The 27228-nt window shown below is 47.5% G+C and overlaps 2 protein-coding genes across 2 annotated transcripts in view; one reads left to right on the top strand and one right to left on the bottom strand.

Annotated features, from left to right (window-relative positions):
• LOC147109451 (uncharacterized) overlaps positions 1 to 27008 on the bottom strand; it is a 35975-nt gene extending 8967 nt beyond the window's left edge. Inside the window, exon 1 of the mRNA XM_086003398.1 lies at positions 26284 to 27008. Coding sequence (XP_085859524.1) covers positions 26284 to 26812 — 529 coding nt within the window. The 5' untranslated portion in view covers positions 26813 to 27008. The remainder of the gene's footprint in view (positions 1 to 26283) is intronic.
• A 90-nt stretch (positions 27009 to 27098) lies between these two features.
• The window catches only part of nubpl (nucleotide binding protein-like), a 31909-nt gene continuing 31779 nt past the window's right edge, over positions 27099 to 27228 (top strand). The window contains exon 1 of the mRNA XM_086003396.1: positions 27099 to 27191. The gene's annotated coding sequence lies outside the window, so the exon portion shown is untranslated. The remainder of the gene's footprint in view (positions 27192 to 27228) is intronic.

Raw genomic sequence — 27228 nt, 5'->3', positions numbered from 1 at the left:
CCAGAGGGTCTTTTTCTGTCTGTCATTGCTCGTATGTTCGTAAACTCCAATTTGCCAAGACAAAAACAAAAATATGGAAATTCTTATCCCTGGAATAACAGAAATGAATCCAAACAAATAAAGACATGGATAACTATTCCTTGTCCAACACAAAAATAGGCCTGGCATGCTTCCATGTCACCCTCATGAACTCTGTTTCTCTTGAACTAAAAACATTTGTAAAAGGTGGCCTCATAAATTATTTTATTCATTCACGGGATGTGAGCGTCGCTGGCAAGGCCAGCATTTATTGCCCATCCCTAATTGCTCTCGAGAAGGTGATGGTGAGCCGCCTTCTTGAACCGCTGCAGTCCGAGGTGAAGGTACTCCCACAGTGCTGTTAGAGAGGGACTTCCAGAATTTTGCCCTAGCGATGCTGAAGGATCGGCGATATATTTCCAATTCAGGATGATGTGTGACTTGGAAGGGAACTTGCAGGTGGTGGTGTTCCCATGTGCCTGCTGCCCTTGTCCTTCTAGGCGGTAGAGGTCACGGGTTTGGGAGGCGCTGTCGAAGAAGTCTTGGCAAGCTGCTGCAGTGCATCTTGTAGATGGTACACACTGCAGAGACAGTGCGTCAGTGGTGGACGGATGAATATTTAAGGTGGTGGATGGGGTGCCATTCAAGAGGGCTGCTTTGTCCTGGATGGTGTTGAGCTTCTTGAGTGTTGTTGGAGCTGCACTCATCCAGGCAAGTGGAGACTATTCCATCACACTCCTTACTTGTGCCTTGTAGATGGTGGAAAGGCTTTGGGGAGTCAGGAGGTGAGACACTCGCCACAGAATACCCAGCCTCTGACCTGCTCTTGTTGCCACAGTATTTATGTGGCTGGTCCAGTTAAGTTTCTGGTCAATGGTGATCCCTAGGATGTTGATGGTGGGGGATTTGATGCCGTTGAATGTCAAGGGGAGGGAATGTTCCTGTTGAGCTGCGCGGCAGTTTGGAGGTCCTGCGCAAGCCGCTGAACGGCTTTACAATTGAAATAACCATGCATGCATGAGAAATTGAATCGGTGGCGTAGCCAATTAAAAGGCCCATGCACCAAAAAAAATTACAAGGAACATTGGCGGTTAGACTTTCTCTTGTTGGAGATGATCATTGCTTGGCACTTGTGTGGAGTGAATGTTACTTGCCACTTATCAGCCCAAGCCTGAATGTTGTCCAGGTCTTGCTGCATACGGGCACGGACTGCTTCATTATCTGAGGAGTTGCGAATGGAACTGAACACTGCATTCATCAGCGAACATCCCCAGTTCTGACCTTATGATAAAGAAAAGGTCATTGTTGAAGCAGCTGAAGATGGTTGGGTCTAGGACGCTGCCCTGAGGAACTGCTGCAGTGATGTCCTAGGGCTGAGATGATTGGCCTCCAACAACCATAACCATCTTCCATTGTGCTAGATATGACACCAGCCACTGCAGAGTTTTTCCCCTCATTCCCATTGACTTCAATTTTACTAGGAATCCTTTATGCCACACTTTGTCAAATGCTGCCTTGATGTCATGGGAAGTCACTCTCACCTCAGCTCTAGAATTCAGCTCTTTTGTCCATGTTTCGACCAAGGCTGTAATGAGGTCTGGAGTGGAGAGATCCTGGCAGAACCCAAACTGAGCATTGGTGAACAGGTTTTTGGTGATTAAGTGCTGCTTGATAGCACTGTAAACAATACCTTCCATCACTTTGCTGATGATTGAGAGTGGACTGATGGGGTGGTCATTGGCTGGATTGGACTTGTCCTGCTTTTTGTGGACAGGAGACAGGACATACCTGGGCAATTTTCCACTTTGTCGGGTAGATGCCAGTGTTGTAGCTGTACTGGAACAGTTTGGCTACAGGCGCGGCTGGTTCTGGACCACAACTCTTCAGCATTAGAGCCGGGATGTTTTCGGGGCTCAGTGCCTTTGCTGTATCCAATGCGTTTAGCCGTTTCTCAAAATCATGTGGTGTGAATCAAATTGGCTAAAGACTGGCTTCTGTGATGGTGGGGACCTCAGGAGGAGGCCAAGATGGATTATCCACTCAACACTTCTGGCTGAAGAAGGTTGCAAATTCTTCAGCCATGTCTTTTTCACTCATGTGGTGGACTCCGCGGGTGTTCATGGAGCCTCCGCCTGCCATTAGTTGATTAATTGTCCACCACCATTCATGACTGGATGTGGCAGGATTGCAGAGCTTTGGTTGTGGGATCGCTTAGCTCTGTCTCTAGCATGTTGCTTCCGCTGTTTAGCATGCATGTAGTCCTGTGTTGTAGCTTCACCAGGTTGGCACCTGATTTTTAAGTACGCCAGGTGCTGCTCCTGGTATGCGCTTCCTCCTTGAACCAGGATTGATCCTCTGACTTGATGTTAATGGTAGAGTGAGGAATATGGAATTTGGAACTCACTGCCTGATATTTAAAAAGTACTTGAATATGCGCTTGAAGTGCTGTAACCTACAGGAAACTTTGTGATATCCGGGACCGGCGTGTTGCCGATCTATCAAAACTGCCGGACATACAAAGTTAATGCTGAAGCATACGGAGGTTTTCATCTCCGTATCTGACAACAAACACTTGCTTAGCAACAGCTTCTAAAGAGTCGGCTGCAGCTGCAAGCGTCTCTAGCTGAAGCTGTTGCTATCGCTACAGACCTTGCAGTGCCTGACTGGGAAAAAAAAAAGAACGAGAAGTAAAAAAACTTATAGAAAACGGCTCCTGATTTTTGCCGTTAGATCGAGTATTCCGGACATACAGCCTCCGGATAAACCAAAGTTTCCTGTACAAGGCTATGGACCAAGAGCTGGAAAGTGGGATTAGGCTGTCTAGCTTGTTCTTGGCCAAATGGCCTCCTTCTGTGCCATAAATTTCTATGATTCTACGAAAATGCCGGGCCATGAGGTTAGATTGCGGTGGAATAGAATTCTGCTGCTGGCGATGGCCCACAGCACCTCGTGGATTCCCAATTTTGAGCTGCTAGATCTGTTCTGAATCTATCCCATTTAGCACGGCGGGAGTGCCACACAACACGATGGAGGGTGTCCTCAGTGTCAAGACGGGACGTGATCTCCACAAGGATTATGCGGTGGTGACTCCTACCAATACTGTCATGGACAGATGCACCTGCGACAGGTAGATTCTTGAGGACGCGGTCAAGTAGGTTTTTTCCTCTAGTACGATAGCAAAATACTGCAGATGTTGGAAATCCGAAATAACAACAGAAAATGCTGGAAAAACTCAGCAGGTCAGGCAACATCCGTGGAGAGAAATTTGAGTTGACGATCTATTTTCTTTTCTTTCCAGTTTTGAAGAAGGGTTCGACCCGAAACGTCAACTCAAATTTCTCTCCACGGATGTTGCCTGACCTGCTGAGTTTTTCCAGCATTTTCTGTTGTTATTTAGGTTTTTTCCTCTTGTTGGTTCCCTCACCACCTGCTGCAGGCCCAGTCTGGCAGCAATGTCCTTCAGGACTTGGCCAGCTCAGTCACTAGTGGTGCTACCAAAGCACTCTTGGTGATCAATATTGAAGTCCCCCACCCAGAATACATTCTATGGCCTTGCTGCCCTCAGTGCTTCTTCAAGTGGTGTTCAACATGGAGTAGAACTGATTCATCAGCTGAGGGAGAGCGGTGGTAATCAGCAGGAGGTTTCCTTGCCCATGTTTGATCTGATGCCACGAGACTTCATGGGGTCTGGAGTCAATGTTGAGGATTCCCAGCTGTGTATCACAGTGCCGCCACCTCTCGTGCCAGTGGAACAGGACATACCCAGGGATGGTGATGGAGGAACAACAACAGAAAATGCTGGAAAAACTCAGCAGGCCAGGGCAGCATCCGTGGAGAGAGAAACAGAGTTAACGTTTCAGGTTGAAGACCTTTCATCAGAACTGGAAAAAAGGGGATTTGTTTGTTTAGATCTCTTATAGCCGGTCTAAGATTTCCATCAGATTTACATTGAAGTCATGAATTCTACTCAGGTTACCACTAATGTTCCCTCTAAGCTGCGTGGCCATGCAGCTCTCTGCTGGCTTTTTTAAGGTTAAATTTTGCGCTTGCGCGAAACTGTGAATGGGCCGCGCGCACAAAAAATTAGGGGGAACATTGATTACCACTACTTGGGACGGGCATGTTTCATATGTCCTCCCTAGTGAATAATTGGTGGAAATAATCGCATCACACAATGATTACTTATTATACATTTTGAAAAGTTCTTTTTGATTGCATTATCAATATTGATAATGCAATCAAAGAAGTTGAAACCTCCTCTCCTCCTACCCAATTGTAACAATCCAGATTTTACTAGCTTTCTTCAACAAATGTTACTGTGACATGTAGATTACATGTTGGATTATTTACTGATTTTTTTCCTTGGTAGCTGTAGTGCACAGGATAATACTGGTTACTGCTACCTGCGAGCTACATGAAATACTGTACAGTCTGGGATGCAAATGAATCACTTCATATCAGTGTCTGTGGTTCAATGGGCAGGATTCTCGCCTCTGAGTCAGAAGGTTGTGGGTACAAGTCCCACTCCAGAGGCTTGAGCACAAAATTCTAAGCTGACACTCCAGTGCAGTGCTGAGGGAGTGCTTCACTGTCGGAGGTGCCGTCTTTTGGATGAGACGTTAAACCAAGACCCCGTCTGCTCTCTCAGGTGAACGTAAAAGATCCCATGGCACTATTTTGAAGACGAGCAGGGGAGTTATCCCCGGTGCCCTGGCCAATATTTATCCTTCATCAACATAACAAAAACAGATTATCTGGTCATTATCACATTGCAGTTTGTGGTAGCTTGCTGTGCGCAAATTGGCTGCCGTGTTTCCTACATTGCAACAGTGACTAGACGTCAAAACTACTTTATTAGCTGTAAAGCGCATTGGGAAGTCTGAGGTCGTGAAACGCACAATATAAATGCAAGTCTTTTCTTTTTATTATTCCTTAGAAGTATTTATTGACACTTTGTAATATTGTATTGAATTTAGTCACCATGACATTTTGGTCTGGCACAAATGGTACACTTTGTGTAGACACACATCCTTTGCATTGACAACCTGTGAATAGCTGTTAATGTAGTTATGAGAGATACTTTTGCCTTGTGTCATTTGCTTTAGTATATCAAAGAAATGTGTGTGATATATTTAATGCAGACTTTATGCCAGCCAGTGGTAAGTCTGAAGCCAGCAGAGGCACTAAGCTAAATCAGGGGCTCTTTGGTTACATTTCACCGTATAAGAAGCAAGTGTGTTTCAAAGATTAGTTTTATTTTGACCAATAGTGCAGAGAAAGCATCTCAGTTGTTTTGACATTGAGAAGAATAGTAAACATAGAAGATAGGAGCAGGAGTCGGCCATTCGGCCCCTCGAGCCTGCTCTGCCATTCAATGAGATCATGGCTGATCATCCAAATTCAGTACCCTGTCCCTGCTTTCTCCCCATATCCCTTGATCCCTTTAGCCTTAAGAAATATATCTAACTCCTTCTTGAATATATTTAATGAATTGGCCTCAACTGCCTTCTGTGGTAGAGAATTCCACAGGTTCACCACTCTCTGGGTGAAGAAATTCCTCCTCATCTCAGTCCTAAATGGCTAAAAGGCCCTGTACAACTGCAGCAAGACATCCTTGCTCCTGTACTCGAATCCTCTCGCTATGAAGGCCAACATACCATTTGCCTTCTTAACCGCCTGCTGCACCTGCATGCTTACCTTCAGCGACTGGTGCACAAGGACACCCAGGTCTCGTTACACTTCCCCTTCTCCCAATCTATTGCCATTCAGATATTAATCTGCCTTCCTGTTTTTGCCACCAAAGTGGATAACCTCGCATTTATCCACATTATACTGCATCTGCCATGCATCTACCCAATCACCCAACCTGTCCAAATCATACTGGAGTTTCTCGGCATCGTCCTCACAACACACACGCTTTGTGTCGTCTGCAAACTTGGAGATATTACATCTAGTTCCCTCGTCTAGATCATTAATATATATTGTGAATTGCAGGGGTCCTAGCACCGATCCCTGCGTACCCCACTAGTCACTGCCTGCCACTTGGAAAAAGACCCGTTTATTCCAACTCTTTGCTTCCTGTCTGCCAACCAGTTCTCTATCCAAGTCAGTACCTTACCCCCAGTCCCATGTGCTTTAACTTTACACGCTAATCTCTTATGCGGGACCTTATCGAAAGCCTTCTGAAAGTCCAAATACACCACATCCACTGGTTCTCCCTTATTTATTCTACCAGTTACATCCTCAAAAAATTCCAGTAGATTAGTCAAGCACGATTTACCTTTTGCAAATCCATGTTGACTTTGTCTGATCCTGTCACTGTTTTCCAAGTGCTCTGCTATTACATCTTTTATAATGGACTCTAGCATTTTCCCCACTACCGATGTCAGGCTTACCGGTCTATAATTCCCTGTTTTCTCTCGACCACCTTTTTTTAAATAGTGTGGTTACATTAGCTACCCTTCAATCCATGGGAACTGTTCCAGAGTCTATAGAATTTTGGAAGATGACCAGCAATGCATCTACTATTTCTAGGGCCACTTCCTTAAGTACCCTAGGATGTAGATTATGTACAAAGTTTGTAAGATTGCAAATGTACTATTGTACCAAATATTGCTCATTTACCTGTTTAATGTTAAATAAATATGTCTCTTGGTTGAGCCTTTGTATGATGGGGTGTACATTCATCGTCTGCCAGTGAGTAGGAGTGCAAGGACAGAAGTTATCTGTTTGACCCCTGGAACTCGCTATATTTACCTAATGGGATTTTTGATCATTTTTCTTCACAGAAAAGGGTCAATTAAAAAAGAAAAACGCATTTTGTAGGATTTTTCTACAGAAGGCAGGACAGGGAGCGGGCAGCCAACCCGCTCCCAGGAATTGGGTTGGCCATTTATAAATATTATAATGAGGCCGGCGTGCCTCAGATTTACCACCATTACAAATTCAACTCCGGCCGGTCGGGTTTCTCAGGGAACCCGCCAGCTAAAACAAGGCGAGGACTGCCGGATCCAGGAGGTAAGTGCTTTTACACTTAACTGCTGGATCCAGAGCCCCTGCCTCAACCACCCACTGCGATCGGACACCCCTGCCCCCGCCAAGGCCTCTGATCCCGCTGAGACCTCCGACCACCCCCCGGTCCATGAGGTCTCCTATCCTCCCCTGCCGAGGCCTCCAGTTCTTCCCCCCTCACCCATGAGGCCTCTGAACCCCCCCACTCCCCCGGTCCACGAGCTCTCCTATCCCCCCCTGCTGAGGCCTCCAGTTCTTCCCCCCTCACCCATGAGGCCTCTGATCCCCCCACCAGGCCACCGATCGGCCTCCCAGGCTCCCCACTCCAGCCCCGATGCTCCTCTGGCCGGCCCCGATCCTCCACACTTACCCCCCATGATGCTCCTTCGGCCCCAATCCTCCAGCCCCCGGACCACCACCCACCCGATCTCTCCCTCCCTCCTCCAGTGTCGCAGGCCTACCCGCCCACAGCTAGCCTCTCCATCCGTGGCTGTGGGTGGGAAACAGAATTTTGAAATGCTAATCAGGTGCTGCCGTTAAATTCGGCAGGGCCTGCGGGAAACCAGTTCTCTTGGGTATCCCGACTGCTTTCCAACCCCTGTCCCGCTTACAGATTAAAATTTCGGCCATTGTGGAGGAGGGATGGGGCAGGATTTGACATCACTCCAGGAATCCCCTGCCACGCACTCACTTCACAATACTAGTTCTTAATGTAATACTACTAATCAGAAGAGTTCAATAAAGTCAAAAACAATTAGGGAGGTCAAGAGGAACTAAGAAATTAAATTATCAAGGAACATAAAACAAAATAAAGAAATTTAAAAAAAATTGTACTATGGGATGTGGGCGTCGCTGGCAAGGCCAGCATTTATTGCCTATCCCTAAATGCCCTCGAGAAGTTGGTGGTGAGCCGCCTTCTTGAACCGCTGCAGTCTGTGTGGTGAAGGTACTCCCACAATGCTGTTAGGTAGGGAGTTCCAGGATTTTGACCCAGCGACGATGAAGGATCGACGATATACTTCTAAGTCAGGATGGTGTGTGACTTGGAGGGGAACTTGGAGGTGGTGGTGTTCCCATGCGCCTGCTGCCCTTGTCGTTCTCGGTGGAAGAGGTCGAGGGTTTGGGTGGTGCTGCTGAAGAAGCCTTGGCGAGTTGCTGCAGTGCATCTTGTAAATGGTACACACTGCAGCCACAGTACACTGGTGGTGGAGGGAGTGAATGTTTAAGGTGGTGGATGGGGTGCCAATCAAGCGGGCTGCTTTGTCCTGGATGGTGTCGAGCTTCTTGAGTGTTATTGGAGCTGCACTCATCCAGGCAAGTGGAGAGTATTCCATCACACTCCTTACTTGTGCCTTGTAGATGGTGGAAGGGCTTTGGGGAGTCAGGAGGCGAGACACTCGCTGCAGAATACCTAGCCTCGGACCTGTTCTTGTTGCCACAGTATTTATGTGGCTGGTCCAGTTAAGTTTCTGGTCAATGGTGACCCCCCAGGATGTTGATGTGGGGGATTCCGCGATGGTAATGCCGTTGAATGTCAAGGGGAGGTGGTTAGACTCGCGCTTGTTGGAGATAGTCATTGCCTGGCACTTCTGTGGCGTGAATGTTATAGGCTCATCAATAAAAAAAGGAAGGTTGGGATGGGAATAGGGCCATTAAGGGATCGACAGGATAATACCACAGGTAACAGAGATGGCAGAAATATTAAATAATTATTTTGCTTCAGTATTTACAAGGGAGCTAGAACAGGTGGACATGTCATTGGATGAGGAGATTAGTAATGAGATAATTGCATTTAAAATAAAAAAAGGGGATATATTAAATAAATTAATCAAACTCAGAGGATAAAACCCATGTTCTGGATGGATTGCATCCACGCACTTTAAAAGAATCTAAAGAGATAGCAGAGGCATTACTACGCATATTTAATACTTCGTTAGAAAAAGGTATAGTGCCAGAGGACTGGCGGATAGCTAACGCAATACCAATATTTAAGAAGGGGGATAGAACATGTCCAGGGAATTACAGACCAGTCAGCTTAACATCGATGGCACAAAAAATTGTGAAATCCCTACTACAGGAGAAAATAGAAATCAAAAATATAATAATGAATAGTCAATATGGATTTCAAAAGGGAAAGTCTTGTTTGACCAACCTTATTCAATTTTTTGAAGAGGTAACAGAGAGTAGACAATGGTAATGCAGTAGATGTAATTTATCTGGATTTTCAAAAGGCCTTCGATAAAGTACCCCATAATAGACTAATGAACAAGGTCAGAGAATGCGGAGTCAGGGGACAAGTAGCAGAATGGATTGCTGGCTGGCTTCAGGACAGAAAGCAGAGGGTGGTGTTCCACAAGGATCAGTGCTGGGACCACTGTTGTTCACTTAGACTTAGGAATCAAGAACACAATTTCTAAATTTGCAGATGACACCAAATTGGGGGGAATAGTCAATACTGAGGAGGACTGCAACAAGTTACAGGAGGACATTAATAAACTTGCAGAATGGGCATATAATACGCAAATGAAGTTCAACACAGATAAATGTGAATTTGGTCGGAATAGGGAGGTCAATTATCACTTGAAGGGTACGAGTCTAGGTGGAGTAGAGGAACAAAGGGATCTAGGAGTACAAATACACAAATCACTAAAAGTTGCGACACAGGTTAGCAAGGCCATAAAAAAGCAAACCAAGCACAAGGGTTTATTTTTAGAGGGATAGAATTGAAAAGTAGGGAAGTTATGCTAAACCTGTATCAAACCTTGGTTAGACCACACTTAGAGTACTGCATGCAGTTCTGGTCACCATATTATAAAAAGGATTTGGAGGCACTGGGGAGAATGCAGAGAAGATTTATAAGGATGATACTGTAGGAACGGAGGTTCCTAGCTGAAGAATTGAGATCGACGCAGAGAATCAAAATAATAAAATTTAATGAACAAACGAAGTTAAACAGTAAACTGCTGGATACAATGCAAATAGGTCTGATCTGGTTGAAAGCCTCTCTAGAACTGCTAGAAGGTTCCGAGCACTGACGTCATCACGTTCTTCCCGCCGTTGGGGGAATCACGTGACGGGCGGCATGACGTCATCACGCGGAGTAAAGGAAAGCCATAGTACAGTTAATAGATACATTAAAGGTGCAGCCCCCGGTTGCACTACATTGCTGTTAAACAATTGTCCTGAATCCCCTGGTGGCTCCGCCACATACGCCCCCCCAGAATTGTCTTTAACAGAAAAGGTAAGACGAGAAGGGGGTCTGACGAGTCTGTCCGACCGACTGCGATACTCTGGCAACTGGAACGGAGCACTAGAAGATGAACTGGCAGTTGGCCGTGGTTGGGATGGTGCTGCAGGCGTAGGAGAAGTGGTGGCTGGCTGTGGTTGACCCGATGAGGTGGGTACGGGCGACCCAGCGGCTGAACTGGACCGACGGTCGACGGTGGACGCCCACGACGAGGCGGTTGAGCGGTGATGACTGGCTCGCTCAGATCCAGATGAGCCGGTTTTAACCGGTTGATGGAGATGTGGTCAGGCTTACCGCCGACGTCAACTGTGAAAGACTTGTCACCTGACGAGATGACGCGGAACGGACCAGTGTAAGGCGGTTTGAGCGGGTCTCTGTGAGCATCTGGATGAATGAAAACGTATTCGGCGCTCTTAAGCTCCACCGGGACATGGGAGCGCTGCAGGTCGTGATGAGACGTAGGCACTGGGATGAAATTCTTAGCCGCCTCTTGGTGGCTGACGAGCTGCTGACCAGGGTTCCTTGTGAGGAGGAAGAAAATCTCCAGGAACGCTGAGTGGTTGGCCGTAAACCAGTTCTGCAGAAGAAGATTGCAGGTCGTCTTTAGGAGCTGTGCGAAGACCCAGTAGCACCCAAGGGAGCCTGTCCACCCAACCAGTCCCACGAAGACTAGCACGCAGTGCAGCTTTAAGGGACCTGTGCAATCTCTCGCACAGACCATTTGCCTGTGGATGATAGGCGGTGGTGCGATGAAGCTTGGTACCCAAACCCTGAGCCACAGCATTCCAAAGTTCCGAGGTAAATTGAGGTCCTCGGTCGGAGGAGATGTCGGCCGGTACCCCGAACCGAGCCACCCATGACGAGATGAAGGCTCTGGAAACGTCCGCTGCTGTGGTGGCAACCAAAGGAATTGCCTCTGGCCACCGGGTGGTGCGGTCTACCACGGTGAGGAGATGCATGAAACCACGAGAACAAGGGAGAGGGCCAACCAGGTCCACGTGAACATGGTCGAAGCGACGCTCTGGAACTGGAAAAGTGGCCACTGGGGCCTTAACATGGCGTTGGATTTTGGACTTCTGGCAACTCACGCAGGTATTGGTCCAGTCACGGACGTCGAGATGCATGCCTTTCCAGACGAACTTCTTTGCCATGAGTCGTTGTGAAGCCCTCATAACAGGTTGCGACAAACCGTGGATTGCGTCGAAAACTCTCCTGCGCCATTCGACTGGTACAATTGGTCGGGGGACTCCCATCGAGATGTCGCAAAGGAGTGTGGTCCCTGCGGCCTGAAAACTGACATCAGCCACTTGTAAGCTGGAAGGTGTGGTCCGGTATGCCTGCACTTCAGGGTCTGCCATCTGTTCTTCTGCCAAACCAAAATAGTCGATTCCCAGGTGGACTGCATGGACCGGGGCGCGGGAGAGACAATCCGCCACCAGGTTGTCCTTGCCAGACACATGTTGTATGTCGTAAATTCTGATATGACCGTAAGATGATGATGTTGCCGAGCCGACCATGGTTCCGCTGTCTTGGCCATGGCAAACGTAAGTGGCTTGTGGTCTACGAAAGCTGTGAATGGGCATCCTTCCAATAAGAAGCGAAAATGGCGGATGGCCAGGAAAAGTGCCAACAACTCCCTATCAAAGGTACTGTATTTGCGTTCATTTTTTCGCAATTGGCGGCTGAAGAAAGCTAGTGGTTGCCACGTGCCGTTGACCAATTGCTCCTGCACTGCCCCGATGGCATAATCAGATGCATCTGTGGTAAGGGTGATGGTTGCACCTGGAAGAGGATGTGCTAACATGGTCGCTGTTCTGGACCAATGAACATTTTATGTGTGCAGATAACACAATAACCACCACCAGAGGGTGCTAACAGTTTGTATGCTGGAAAGGTCATCTGATCTTTCTTCCTGTGTGAGGTCATTTGACCTTCCTACCTTTCTTCCTGTTGACCCCAGGAAGCAGTTTTGCTAGGAAGAACCTGACTTGAGTAATGGAGAATCTGCCATGAGAGGTTCCATTCACAATCCAATGTAATCTGACTTCATATGTTAGGCCAAGCGCAATATCTTTTCACAAATTTGTTCAAGTAAAGCTTCAAAACAGCAACCGGCTTCAGAAGAATTATTTTTGAATAAGTGTTTAACTTGCTGGATAACTAGATAGGAGCACGTCTAGCGCGGCCAGTACAGTCGCATCAGCCAAAGCATCCTTAGTGTTGAGGAACGCCTGGTGCATCTGGGGTGTCCAGCCGATGGGGTCTTTACCCGATTTACCTTTTAGAGCCTCGTACAACGGTTGCATTAACAGGGCCGCCTTGGGGACAAAACGATGATAAAAATTGACCATCCCCAGGAATTCCTGGAGAGCCCTGACGGTCTGAGGACGCGGGAAAGAGGTAACTGCCTCCACCTTCGTAGCCAGCGGAACGGCACCTTCTGAGGTGATTCTGTGTCCCAGAAAATCAATGCTTTGTAAGCCAAACTGACACTTGGCCGGGTTGATAATAAGGCCATGCTGGCTGAGACGAGAAAAAAGGGTATGCAAGTGCGTAATGTGCTCTTTCTTGCTGGTACTGGCGATGAGGATGTCATCGAGGTAGACGAAGATGAACGGCAGATCGCGCAACACAGAATCCATGAGACGCTGGAAGGCTTGCGCTGCGTTCTTCAACCCAAACGGCATACAAAGGAACTCAAAGAGCCGGAAAGGCGTGATGACAGCGGTTTTGGGGACGTCCCGAGGATGAACGAGCACTTGATGATACCCCCGGACAAGGTCTACTTTGGAAAAGATGGAATTCCCTGTCAAGTGGGCCGAAAAATCCTGTATGTGAGGAATCGGGTACCGATCTGGAGTAGTAGCTTCATTCAGACGTCTGTAGTCGCCGCATGGTCGCCATCCGCCGCCTGGTTTAGGAACGATGTGTAATGGTGAAGACCAAGGACTATTCGATCGTCAAATAATTCCCAGGTGCTCCATGGTATGGAACTCCGCCTTTGCGGCTGCAAGTTTACCGGGTTCCAGCCTTCGAGCCCGTGCATAAACTGGGGATCCTGTCGTGGTAATGTGGTGCGCCACACCGTGCCTCGCGACTGAAGAAGAAAAAGTGGGCCTGGTGAGCTCCGGAAACTCACCGAGAAGACGAGAGAACTCATCTGGAGATGGAACTGCACAGGCAACTGACCAAGACACAGCGGTGCTGCGGTGGCAGGGGACCGAATGGAAGGTGGCCGCGTTGATCAACCGGCAGTGCCGGACGTCGACGAGAAAACCATTGGCGCAAAAAAAATCTGCCCCCAGGATAGCCTGAGAGACTTTCGCCGTGATGAACTCCCAAACGAAATGCTGGCCGCCAAAACGCAACTGGACCCTACGCTTTCCGAACGTGCGGATGGCCGCACCATTGGCTGCCTCGAGGGAGGGACCGTGACCGCCGGATTGAAGATCGAACTTATATGCTGGTAGGATACTGCACTGGGAGCCAGTATCACAGAGAAAACGTCGACCTGACAGGGAGTCTGTGATATAAAGGAGTTTCCCTACGGAACCGACGGCCATCGCAACTCCGGCGTGTCCCTCAGGCCCTGTCGCCCTTCTCAGAAACTGCTGGTTTGAGGTAGGTTTTTTTTGGGGGAAAAACTGCAGGGAGGATGGCAGCATCGGGCTTTCGCGCCAAAACGAGCGTGGTATGCACACCAGCCTGCTGGCAGAGTCATCGGCTTCGCTCTTGTGGGGGGATGGGCGCCTTGTGGCCGCACAACATTGTTGCGTGACGGTGAAAAATGTATCCGCTTCTGCAGCGAGTTCAGCACAGTCCGTGATCGCGGAATTGGCCAAAGCCGTCTGTACTGGCTCTGACAACTGGCAGAGAAACAACTCCCAGAACAGAAAACATTCCGACTCCGAGCCCAAGAGCGTGAGCATCTGGCTCATGAGCTGTGATGGCTTTGAGTCCCCGAGGCCGGGCATGGAGTTAAGTCTGCGAGAGCGCTTCAACTTGGACAGACCGAAAACCTGCAGTGACCGTGTTTTTAAAGCTTTGTACTTGCCATCGTCCAGAGGACTCCCAAGGAGGCTGACGACCCGCGAGGCCGTGGCGCTGTCGAGGGCGGAGACCACGTAATAATAACGGGTCGAATCCGCTACTACTCCCCGGATTGCAAATTGGGCTTCCGCCTGGAAAAACCACGCTGCTGGTTGTTGCTCCCAAAATTGCGGCAGTTTGAGGGTGACGGCGTTCGTGTCCATGATGTAACTTCAATGAAAATTGTTCAAAGAAATCGGGGTCACCAATGTAGGAACGGAGGTTCCTAGCTGAAGAATTGAGATCGACGCAGAGAATCAAAAACAATAAAATTTAATGAACAAACGAAGTTAAACAGTAAATTGCTGGATACAATGCAAATAGGTCTGATCTGGTTGAAAGCCTCTCTAGAACTGCTAGAAGGTTCCGAGCACTGACGTCATCACGTTCTTCCCGCTGTTGGGGGATCACGTGACGGGCGGCATGACGTCATCACGCGGAGTAAAGGAAAGAAGCCATAGTACAGTTAACCGATACATTAAAGGTGCAGCCCCCGGTTGTGCTACATTGCTGTTAAAGGAATTATAAACAATTGTCCTGAATCCCCTGGTGGCTCCACCACAATACCATAAATACGAGGTTATACATATCAGGAAAGGATGAACAGGCTGGGTCTCTTTTCTCTTGAAAAGAGACGGCTGAGGGGTGACCCAATAGAGCTCTTTAAAATTATGAAACATTTTGATAGAGTAGATAGAGAGAGAATGTTTCCACTTGTGGGGAAGAGCAAAACTAGAGGCCATCAATATAAGATAGTCACCAAGAAATCCAATAAGGAATTCTTTACCCAAAGAGTGATGAGAATGTGGAACTTACTACCACAGGGAGTGGTTGAAGCGAATAGTATAGATGCATTTATGGGGAGGCCAGACAAGCATATGAGGGAAAAGAGGGTTATACTGATAGATTTAGATGAGGAAAGACGGGAGGAGGCTCGTGTGGAGCATAAATACTGGCAAAGACTGGTTGGGCCGAATGGCCTATTACTGTGCTGTATATCCTATATGTAATAACATTAATGGTATGGAGCAGACATGCTCCAAGATGACCCTCTTTCCCAAGGAGACTTCACCTCAGTGCAGCTGCTTCAGTCTTCACTGCAGCGGGTGATGGTACATTAAGTTTCAAAAAGGCTTTTGTAAAGAAAGGTTATTTGTAGACAAGGACTTACCACATGAGTTACTTCACCGTTAAAATTCACTATTAGTAGTTTATACCTGCCATTACAGACCAAGTCTGCCTCAAGCATAAATTCTTGGCCTGGCCCACTTGAACAGACAACATGCCTGTGGCTTTTATACCCATTGATAGAATGGAACCTGTCAAACAATAAGAGTAACTGTACACAAACTATAGGCTTCAAGCAACTTGCGCTCAACACATAGGACACTGCTCTGACATTCCTACCCAGCACCAGTTCAATTTTATTTCTTTCTCAAACAAGAACAGATTTTAAACTGAATGCTTTCACCCAGCTTTTTAACTACTGGTTCAGAAATAATGTAGCACCTTATTATTACCAATTTGGGCCACAATGTTTGCTGCAGAGTGAAAACATGAAAATCCTGTAGTTACGCATCTCTAAAAAAAAAAAAATCATACCATTAACAAAAATACAGAACTTCCCGTCACAAGATATTCACAAGACCATTCAGGCCGACTTAATTTATCCATCCAGCAATCTCCTAAAGTGACCCCCATTGCAACATCTTATTGTTTCCTCAATGATTACAGGTATTTTGCCTGCACTGTTCTATATGGAATTCTATTCCATGTGTTGATAACACTGCAGAAGAATTTCATGATCTCTCTCTTAAAATTACCGTTTACCAGTTTAAACCCTTGTTATACTCCCACAGTTTATTTAAAGTAATATTGCATATTTATCCTTTCCATTTCCTTAACTATCTTATTTACTTCTATCAGATCGCCTTTCAGCTGCCTCCTCAATAGACTTGAAAAGCCCAAGTTTCAATTGTTATTTCTCATACATCAGGCCCGACACTAGGAATAAGCCTCTTGGCATTTCTCCACACTGCGTCAATGTCTCCAGTGTCTCTAGACACAGTACTCAAGATGTGGGCTGACAATATAGTTTGATCATGACTTCCACTGACTTGTATTCCACTGTTTTGGCTATGTAGTTCAACATTCTACTGGCTCTGTTGATTGATACTCTGCATTGGTTGTACATGTTTAGTGTCGAGTCTATTAAGAACATAAGAGATGGGAGCAGGAGTCGGCCATTTGGCCCTGCGAGTCTGCTCTGCCATTCAATAAGATCATGTCTGATCTTCTACCTCATCTCCATCTTCCTGCACTATCCCCATATCCCTTGAGTCCCTTAGTACCCAAAAATCTATCATTTTCTGTCTTGAATATACTCAATGACTGAGCATCCACAGCTTTCTCGGGTAGAGAATTCCAAAGATTCACAACCCTTTGAGTGAAGAAATTTCTCTTCACCTCAGTTCTAGTATGATTTGGACAGGTTGGGTGATTGGGCAGATGCAGTATAATGTGGATAAATGCGAGGTTATCTGTAGTGTATGTACCTTTAAGAGCCCCTGTGTACTGTAATACCGGTAGTGACCACTCGGGTATATAAGCCTGTATAGCGTCTTGTATCGTTTAGTTCACCTCCAGACTTTGTTCAGTAAACACCTGTTAAACCAACTCCTGCATTCCGTGTCTCCATGAACACACGGATACAACAGTGGCGACGAATTGGAAACGGACTTACCTGCAATTCGGCAGCACCTCAAGGAGATCGATTCCTCAGACGAAGGTCGAAGGAAAAAAAAAACTGTGGTTTCACCAGCTAGCCGGGCTGGTGGCAGGTACTGCACTAATCCTTCCTGGGCGGCGGGCTGGGGCTCGATCGGGTGGCTCTGCAGCGGGGCCGAGCAGCGAGTTGGAAGGCGGAGGCAAACAGAGACGGAGGGTGGAGCACTCGGGAGACGGCCGGCGCTGCAAAGCAGGTCGGCGTTCGGACCAAGCAGAGGGAGGGAAAAGTCCCAGAGAGTCCGGTGGGAACAAGTCTCCAACTATTAAAAATATCTGTATAAATAAAAACCACGGAGAACAGCGTTGTCAGCAGCGGCGGGAAACGCCATTTTTTCTCGGCAGGGAAGAAAGGAAAGCGCGGGAGGCGCCATTCTTTGATTTTCAGGATGCCCAAGACTGGCAATATTGCTGCTTTCGATAGTAATATAGAGGATTGCACCACATATGTGGAAAGAGTGGAGGTATATTGCACAGCGAATGAAGTAGAGGATGATAAAAAGGCATCGGTAAGCAAGTCGGAAGGCGGAGGCAAACAGAGATGGAGGGTGGAGCACTCGGGAGGCAGCCAGCGCTGCAAAGCAGGTCGGCGTTCGGACCAAGCAGAGGGAGGGAAAAGTCCCAGAGAGTCCGGCGGCAACGAGTCTCCAACGATTAAAAATATCTGTGTAAATAAAAACCGCGGAGAACAGCGTTGTCAGCGGCGGGAAGCGCCATTTTTTCTCGGCAGGGAAGAAAGGAAAGCGCGGGAGGCACCATTTTTTGATTTTCAGGATGCCTAAGACTGGCAATATTACTGCTTTCGATAGTAGTATAGAGGATTGGACCACATATGTGGAAAGAGTGGAGGTATATGGCACAGCGAATGAAGTAGAGGATGATAAAAAGGCATCGGTACCTCTAAATCTGATGGGCGTAAGGACATACGGGCTGTTACGAAACTTAATCACTCCAGCCAAACCGATGGACAAGAATTTTAAGGAGATTGTTGATACCCTACAGGAGCGCACTTAAACCCAACACCGCTGCTGATAGCGGAACGATTCAAATTCTTCAGGAGGAATCAGCACAAGAATGAAAGTAACGCTGATTACCTCACCGAATTAAGAAAGCTGTCAAAGCACTGCCAATTCGGGGCAGGACTGGCAGATTCTCTACGAGACAAATTCGTCTGCGGTCTCCTAAGTGAAGGAACACAGAAAAGGCTACTTTCTGAGAAAGATTTGACGCTGGACAAGGCTTTCAGTGTGGCTGTATCATACGAAGCAGCAGCAAGAGGAGCTGCAGAGATACAGCAAAAGCCACAGGACTTCGGCACCCATGAAAGGACACGGGGTTTCGAGAGATGTTATCGCTGCGGCAGATCCACCCATGACCAGAGGGACTGCTGGTTCAAGGACAAAGCATGCAGGCAATGCGGAAAGATGGGACACATTGCACGTGTATGCCGATCTAGAAACAAAAAAATCCACTGACAGAAAAAAAATCAATAAAGGAAAAGTACAGAAAGGTACAAATGATGACGGACAGTAGCTCCGAAGACCAGAAGAGCGATAGCGACTCCGGAAATAAGAGACTAAGCTGTCTCAAATTACATAATGTAATTGCCAAAGAAGATTACCAGACCATTTGGGTTACCCTCACGATAGCGGGGTCCCCAGTTAAAATGGAGCTAGATACAGGATCAGCTCTGACCGTCATAAGTCGACGGGATTACGAGCAGCTATTTCCGCATATACCTTTGAAAGACACATCCATTATCTTGAAGACATATACGGGGCAGAAAATATACCCCAGAGGGAAAATAAGGGTGCCTGTTGTATACAACGGAAAGGAAATACAGAAGTTGTATTTATACGTTCTGCAAGATGGTGGTCCACCGCTGTTGGGACATGAATGGATCAGGAAGATACGTTTAGACTGGCACTCCATTCAGGCACTGACGGTGACCAGTAAGAAAAAAAATGATGATGATGTCATACCTGAACGATTAAAAGACATCTTGGCCAACGCCAAAGAAGTGTTTCAACAGGAACTAGGAACCTTGAAAGGCATCACCGCCTCAATAAAAGTGGAAGATGCGGCAATTCCCAAGTTTTTTAAGGCAAGGCCGGTGCCATACGCAATTCGTCCAGCAGTCGAGGCAGAGCTGGAGAATTTGGAAAAGGCAGGCATGTTAGCCAAGGTAGATTGGAGCGAGTGGGCAACACCCATCGTCCCGGTCATGAAGAAAACGTTGAATAATGATAAATCTGAAGAACAGAGAAAAATTCGCATCTGTGGGGACTTCAAGGTGACTGTAAACCCGGTCCTTCACACGGTACAGTATCCTCTTCCGAGGATAGAAGATATTTTCGCCTCACTATCTGGAGGGAAACGTTTCACCAAAATTGACTTGGCACAGGCATATCTACAGATGGAGGTTGAGGAGGCCTCTAAAAAGTATCTCACGATAAACACACACAAAGGCCTGTACCAGTACAATCGACTGGTTTTCGGAGTAGCATCAGCTCCAGATATCTGGCAAAGAGCTATGGAGCAAGTCCTGCAAGGGATTCCGGGGACTCGATGCTACCGAGACGACATCCTTGTAACAGGAGAAAACGACAACGAGCACCTTGCCAATTTGGAGCAGGTGCTCACTAGGCTGAGAGAACGGGGCCTATCAGCAAATCGCCCCAAGTGCGAATTTTTCCAGAAACAAATATCATATTGTGGCCATATAATTAACGAAGAAGGGTTGCATAAGTCACCTGAAAAAATTGAAGCAGTCATAAAAGCCCCAGCACCTGAAAATGTCTCACAATTAAGGTCGTTCCTGGGATTGATAAATTACTATCATAAATTTTTACCGAACTTGTCAACTGTTCTGCACCCTCTTAACACACTGCTACAAACGGGAGTAATTTGGAAATGGAGCGAAGACTGTAAACGTGCCTTCCATAAATGCAAAGGCTTGATCACGTCCAAGGAAGTGTTGGCTCATTACAACCCATCACTGCCAATCAGACTGACGTGCGATGCATCCCCTTACGGCGTAGGAGCGGTATTATCGCATAGATTCCCCGATGGCTCGGAGCGGCCGATAGCTTTTGCGTCACGCTCATTGAACTCAGCTGAGCGTAACTATGCCCAAATCGACAGGGAAGCACTCAGCCTGGTGTGGGGAGTGAAGAAATTCAACCATTACCTACACGGACAAAAATTTACCTTGTTGACTGACCATCAACCCCTCGTCTCCATATTCAACACTAATAAGGGCGTTCCCATTATGACAGCGCAAAGGCCACAGAGGTGGTCCCTTTTCCTAGGGGCACACCAATATGACATAGAATACAAAGGATCAAAACAGCATGGGAATGCCGACGGTTTATCGCGCCTACCGTTGCCAACGGTAGAAGAGGCACCTACAGTGGACCCAGTGGAGATGTTCCACTCAACCATAGTGGAATGTCTACCAGTAACAAATTCTACCATTGAAAAGGAAACGAGAAATGACCCGACTCTCTCACGAGTCTACGATTTAACGGTGAAGGGATGGCCAGCACATGGCGAACCACTGTTGCCAGCATTCTCGCAAAGAAGAGAACAGCTGTCAGTGTGCCGAGGAACCTTGATGTGTGGATCCAGAGTGGTGATTCCACCCAAACTCCAGGATAAAGTGCTAAAGGAGCTTCACGAGGGGCATCTGGGTGGAGTGAAAATGAAGAGCCTAGTCAGAGCGTTTGTGTGGTGGCCAGGTATCGATGGAGACATCGAAGAAATGACCAAGAGCTGTCTAGGATGCCAGAAGGTCCAAAACGCCCCACCACAAGCCCCTCTACATCCATGGGAGTGGCCCTCATCTCCATGGCAAAGGGTACATATCGACTTTGCTGATCCATTTATGGACTCAGTGGCCTAGAAATTGAGTGGGGTCAGCGCCCATTTAGAGGCGCTAGAGGGCCTAGCGCCGCAATTATAGCCGCTTCTGAAATTGACTAGGGCCCTACCATCGGCGTTACACCGGTTGCGCTGCGCCGGCACCGATGACGTCATCGGTGTGCGCAGTGTCCCGGTTGCCATGGTAACGCGCCCGAACGCCGAAATTCAGTTGCGGCCGCCTCGCCCGTGGCAGCCGCAACCAACGATTTTTCAGAAGTGCCTTCATGATCCTAGCGCCGGCGCATTAAGGTGGCGCGGCGGCCGGCCGCTTTCACCGGGGGGCGCCTGCCCGCACCTCCCTCCCCGGACTCCTCCACCACCCCCCCGCGGCACAGATGTGTGTGGGCCAAGAGCCCGGCACTTCTCCGAGGTGCCGGGCTCATTTTTTCCCCGAATCCAACGACCAGCGGGCGGCTGCAGGCAGCTCCTCCTTAACAGAAGGAGGAGGCCTGCAGTACCCCAGCCTGCCGCACCGCATCGGGTGCCGCAGCGGGGGATTAGCGCCGCAATCCTGCAGTCAGCGCCCATTGGGAGGCGCTGACAAACTCCAGTAACGCCCGCAGCCGTCTGGGCGCGGCGCTACTGAATTTTTGGCGCGCGCAGCGGGACTTAGCGCCGGCGCAAAATTTCCGGCGCTAAAGCCCTGGCGCAAAATTTCCGGCGCTAAAGCCCTGGCGCGGGCCCAACTCAATTTCTAGGCCAATGTTCTTAATCGCGGTGGATGCACACTCCAAGTGGCCGGAGGTAATAAAGATGTCCTCCACCACCACGGAAAAAACCATCACAGTATTAAGGACCATATTTGCCAGGAATGGGCTGCCTGAACAGATCTGTTCTGATAATGGACCGCAATTTGTGTCCGAAGAATTCAGGAAGTTCTTAAAAAACAATGGGGTTAAGCACTACACGTCCACCCCATACCATCCCGCCACCAATGGATTGGCTGAAAGGTTTGTCCAGACCTTCAAGAAGGCCATAAAGGCCATGGGTAATGAAGACATAAATCGACAACATAAGGTAGATAACTTCTTGTTTGCGTACAGGAATGCAACACATGTGGTTACAAACCAAACTCCCGCCATGATGTTTTTCAATAGAAGACTAAGATGCCGGCTGGATTCGATCAAGCCAAACATCAGAAGGGACGTAGAGAACCGGCAATTTCAAGGCATGAATGAAAGGCCAACTAGAACCTTCCAGATAGGTCAACAAGTTTTGGCCCGGGACTACCGTACCGAGAAATGGCAGCCTGGAACTATTTGCACACGACTAGGACCGCTGATGTATACCGTGGACATTGGAGAAAGCATAATAAGGCGCCATGCTGACCAGATCATAGAGTCATCCGAAAAGGGACAACCTACACCACAACTCTATACGCCTAATGATGAAGCAGAGATACCCATAGTATCCACCTCCGATCCGGTGATACCGGAACCAGATGAACCCGACACTGGCATTCAAGCCGAATCGACCTTGCCAAAAGAACGTACTACACCACCGAGGCGTTATCCGGACCGAGTCAGGAAGCCTCCAGAGAGACTGACTTATAATTGATTAACTGCAGCAAATGTGTAGATTATTGTTCTTGTAAACATGTTAATTAATGATTACTTAAAATGTTATGTACTAATTATCTAAAAGGGGAGGAATTGTAGTGTATGTACCATTAAGAGCCCCTGTGTACTGTAATACCGGTAGTGACCACTCGGGTATATAAGCCTGTATAGCGTCTTGTATCTTTTAGTTCACCTCCAGACTTTGTTCAGTAAACACCTGTTAAACCAACTCCTGCATTCCGTGTCTCCATTAACACACGGATACATTATCCACTTCGGTGGCAAAAACAGGAAGACAGATTATCTGAACGGCAATAAATTTGGAAAAGGGGAATTTCAACGAGACCTGGGTGTCCTTGTGCACCAGTCGCTGAAGGTAAGCATGCAGGTGCAGCAGGCGGTTAAGAAGGCAAATGGTATGTTGGCCTTCAGAGAGGATTCGAGTACAGGAACAAGGATGTCTTACTGCAGTTGTACAGGGCCTTGGTGAGACCACACCTTGAGTATTGTGTGCAGTTTTGGTCGCCTTATCTGAGGAAGGATGTTCTTGCCATGGAGAGAGTGCAGCAAAGATTCACCAGACTGATACCTGAGATGGCAGGAATAACATATGAGGAGAGATTGGGTCGATTAGGCTTATATTCGCTAGAATTTAGAAGAATGAGAGGGGATCTCATTGACACTTATAAAATTCTAACAGGACTAGACAGACTAGATGCAGGATGTTCCCGATGGCAGGGGAGTCCAGAACCAGGGGTCACAGTCTAAGGATAAGGTGTAAGCCATTTAGGACAGAGATGAGGAGGAATTTCTTCACCCAGAGTGTGGTGAACCTGTGGAATTCTCTACCACAAAAGGCAATTGAGGCCAATTCATTAAATATATTCAAGAAGGAGTTAGATATATTTCTTAAGGCTAAAGGGATCAAGGGATATGGGGAGAAAGCAGGGACAGGGTATTGGATTTGGATGATCAGCCATGATCTCGTTAAATGGCGGAACAGGCTCAAGGGGCTGAATGGCCTACTCCTACTCCTATCTTCTATGTTTCTCAGTGACCCCTAGTTCGAGACTACCAGGTCAGGGGAAAACATCCTCCCAGCATCTACCCTGTCAAGCCCCTTAAGAATTTTACATGTTTCAATGAGTTCACCTCTCATTCTTCTAAACTTTAGGGAGTATAGGACTAGTCTACTCAATCTCTCCTCATAGAACAATCCCCTCATCCAGGAATCAGTCTGGTGAACCTTTGTTGCACTCTCTCTAAGGCAAGTATATCCTTCCTTAGGTAAGGAGACCAAAACTGTACACGGTACTCCAGGTGTGGTCTCACCACGGCCCTATATAATTGTAGTAAGACATCTTTACTCGTATACTCCAATCCCTTTGTAATAAAAGGCTAACATACCATTTGCTTTCCTAATTGCTTGCTGTACCTGCATGTTAAATTTCTGTGATTCGTGTACAAGGACACCCAGGTCCCTCTGAATACCAACATTTCCCAGTCTCTCACCATTTAAAGAATATTCTGCTTTACAAATTTCCTGCCAAAGTGGATAACTTCACACTTCTCCACTTTATATTCCATCTGCCAAGTTCTTGCCCACTCACTTAACCTGTCTATATCCCTTTTCAACCTCTTTGCGTCCTGCTCACAGCTTGCTTTCCCATCTAACTTTGTATCATCAGCAAACTTGGATACATTACACTCGGTCCCCCTCTCTTCCGCGGCCACGATCGTGCCCGGGTGGCCCTGGAGATGGCGCACTCGGTGTCCGCCGGCACACTCAAGGCCTTCCGCGACCGGTGGGCGCCGCGGAGACTGGAGTGCATCATCACCCCGGCCAACAAAATTTTAATTTGTTAAGTTTCATTAGTTACAGTTTATTTGTTTTAGTGTGCACCCAACCAAGAGTACACTTGGTCCCCTCATCCAAGTCATTAATATAGATTGTGAATAGCTGAGGCCCAAGCACTGATCCTGGCAGTACCCCATTAGTTACAGCCTGCCAACCCGAAAATGACCCGTTTATTCCTCCTCTCTGTTTTCTGTCTGTTAACCAATCCTCAATCAATGCCAATATATTACCCCCAATCCCATGAGCCCTAATTTTGTGTAATAACCTCATGTGGCACCTTATCGAATGCTTTTTGAAAATCCAAATACACTGTTTTCCCCTTATCTACACTGTTAGATTCAACCTCAAAAAGCTCTTACAGATTTGTCAAACACGATTTTCCTTTCATAAAACCATGTTGATTCTGCCCAATCATATTATGACTTTCTAAGTGCCCTGTTACCACGTCCCTAATAATAGATTCCAGCATTTTCCCGACTACCGATGTCAGGCTAACTGGCCTATAGTTGCCTGTTTTCTCTCTCCCTCCTTTCTTGAGTAGCACTATTGTCTATTGTAAGCATGCACATTTCAGTCTTCACTCTTGTAGCAATCACACTGCGTGTGTTGCTGAAGGCAGTGCAGAAATCAAGAGGATAGATGCCTCAAAGAGTCTGCCATGCACACACAAAAATAAAATCAGAGACTAGATTAGACGTCGCATCCAGAATAACAGATATCAGTGTCAAACCATGCAGACTTGTGAAATTTGCCTCTTCTGATCTTTGCCAGTTCATCTATGCACTTTCAAAATTTTGCTTTCCTATTTGCAGAAAGCTGAAGGATGAAAAATCAGACTGCTTCAGCCATAGAAACAAGAGTATTCCTACTTCTCTAGTCTGTAAAGCCCGTGTTAAATATAGATAACATGCTGAAAGCCCATAAAGCAATTCCAACTTGGTGTGCCAAAAGAAAGCTCCAGTGTTCTTTTGAACATTGCCTTTTAAAGAACATTAAAGCTACTAACAACAGTGCTAAGTAAGTTTCCAAAAACACTTCAGTATTGGTTGGACTTTTCCCCTCCAATTTGTAGATTCTGTATAAGTGAAATATTACTTGAAATAAATGCTGCTGAATCCTGAAAATTGCACAGCTAACTTTCCCAGGAATTCACGGGATTTAACAAAGATAGAACAGGAATGTTAAGTTGCAACGTAATGTTTTGATGCTGTATGCAGTTATCCACCTTCTACCGTGTTTTTATGCCTGGCTTGCAGCGGTCAAACAAGAACGTCTATCACAAATGCAAACAACATGCTACAGTTATTAATTAAAAGATTTGCAGAATAGACCATTGAACCGCAAAGAAACTGCTTGTGCGAGGGATCACGGTAATCACTAAATATGCGATAATGCCCGATTTGCAAGTTTTGCTCTTCGAGACGAGTGTGTAACTACTAAATGGTTATGTGCGTAAAAGTTGTTAAGTTCGGAGATGCAGGGAGATAACGGGGAAACATATAACAAACCGAAAGTCTGTGTAGTCGTGAACAAAATAGATTAGATAAAGTAGTACGTGTTGGGAGGTATACAGATTGTCGCAACTTCCGTTATGGTTGAAGCACTGTTTACACTTACCCGGGTTGAATGTTCTTGTCAAAGGGGATGCAGCCTGGGACTTGACCCTTTAAGTATTACCTGACAGTTGCAAAATTAGGACATTCCGCGAATTCTCATTTACTATATGAAAGAAAATTCTGTACGTTTTGAACCACCGTTTAAGTATGACTGAAAGGGAAAATAAAAATGCTTACTACAGAAAGCGCTGGTAGAGGGCTGAGGTTCAAACTGCCGGTTGCTGGTCTCTCCCATCGAATGATCGGGCTCCTCCGAAGAACAATGGCCATTCCGGCATTCAACCCTTTGACTGACATCGGAGCGCGGACTGCTTTGCTCCTCTTTGATATCCTGCGACTCGCTGGGCGTCGCGATTGCGTCCATGGCGACCGGTCGCTCACTGGCGACCCGGGAGCCGAGCACCGCATCGAGCTGCTCGTAGAAGCGGCAGATCTTCCTGCCGCTGGCACTGCAACCCCTCTTGATGCTGTCCTTGGCCAGCGTGTATTTCCTCTTCAGCCCCTTGATGCGGATGCGGCACTGCTCCGGGGTGCGGATGTAACCCTGGTCCAGCAGCTGCGAGGAGATGAACTTGAAAACGTGGCTGTTCCTCAGCTGCTCGTCCAGCGCCGTCTGCACATTCTCCTCGCTCCAGACGGCGATCAGCGCCAGGGTCTCGGCATCCGACCACAGGGCACCGCGCTCAGACCGCACTTCTGACATCATTGGAAACCCAGCTCCCGGCGCCCAGCGAGCCCCGCACAACACGGCGAAATCAGCCCGCTCCCTTCACCAGCAGCTCCAGCGCGGGAGCGGCGCGGCCAGCCCCAATTCGACAGCAAAAAGAAATAAAAACAAAACAAACCCCCCCCCTCCCCGCAAGGTTTAAACAAACGGCTCACACGAAAGGCCCCTTCAAATTTGCCCCCTCTGAGAACCATGGGTAGACGCCGACGTCTTGACGACTTCCGGCGTCAGCAACCCGAGTGCGAGCCAGTGGCGGCGGGGGAAGCGCGGGCCGCGGACGGTTATTGTCTGGCTCGGTTTGCTTATTTGTCCGTCATTGTGCGGGAGGTTTTAAAAAAATATATTGATATAAAAAAATGTACGTCTTGTTTTTTTTGGGGGGTTGTCGCGTTTTT

The sequence above is a fragment of the Somniosus microcephalus genome, chromosome 12 (genome assembly GCF_052327205.1).
Source record: "Somniosus microcephalus isolate GS21.2 chromosome 12, FLI_Smic_1.0, whole genome shotgun sequence".
NCBI classification, from domain to species: Eukaryota; Metazoa; Chordata; class Chondrichthyes; order Squaliformes; family Somniosidae; genus Somniosus; species Somniosus microcephalus.
This window is presented reverse-complemented; position numbering and strand designations above follow the sequence as displayed.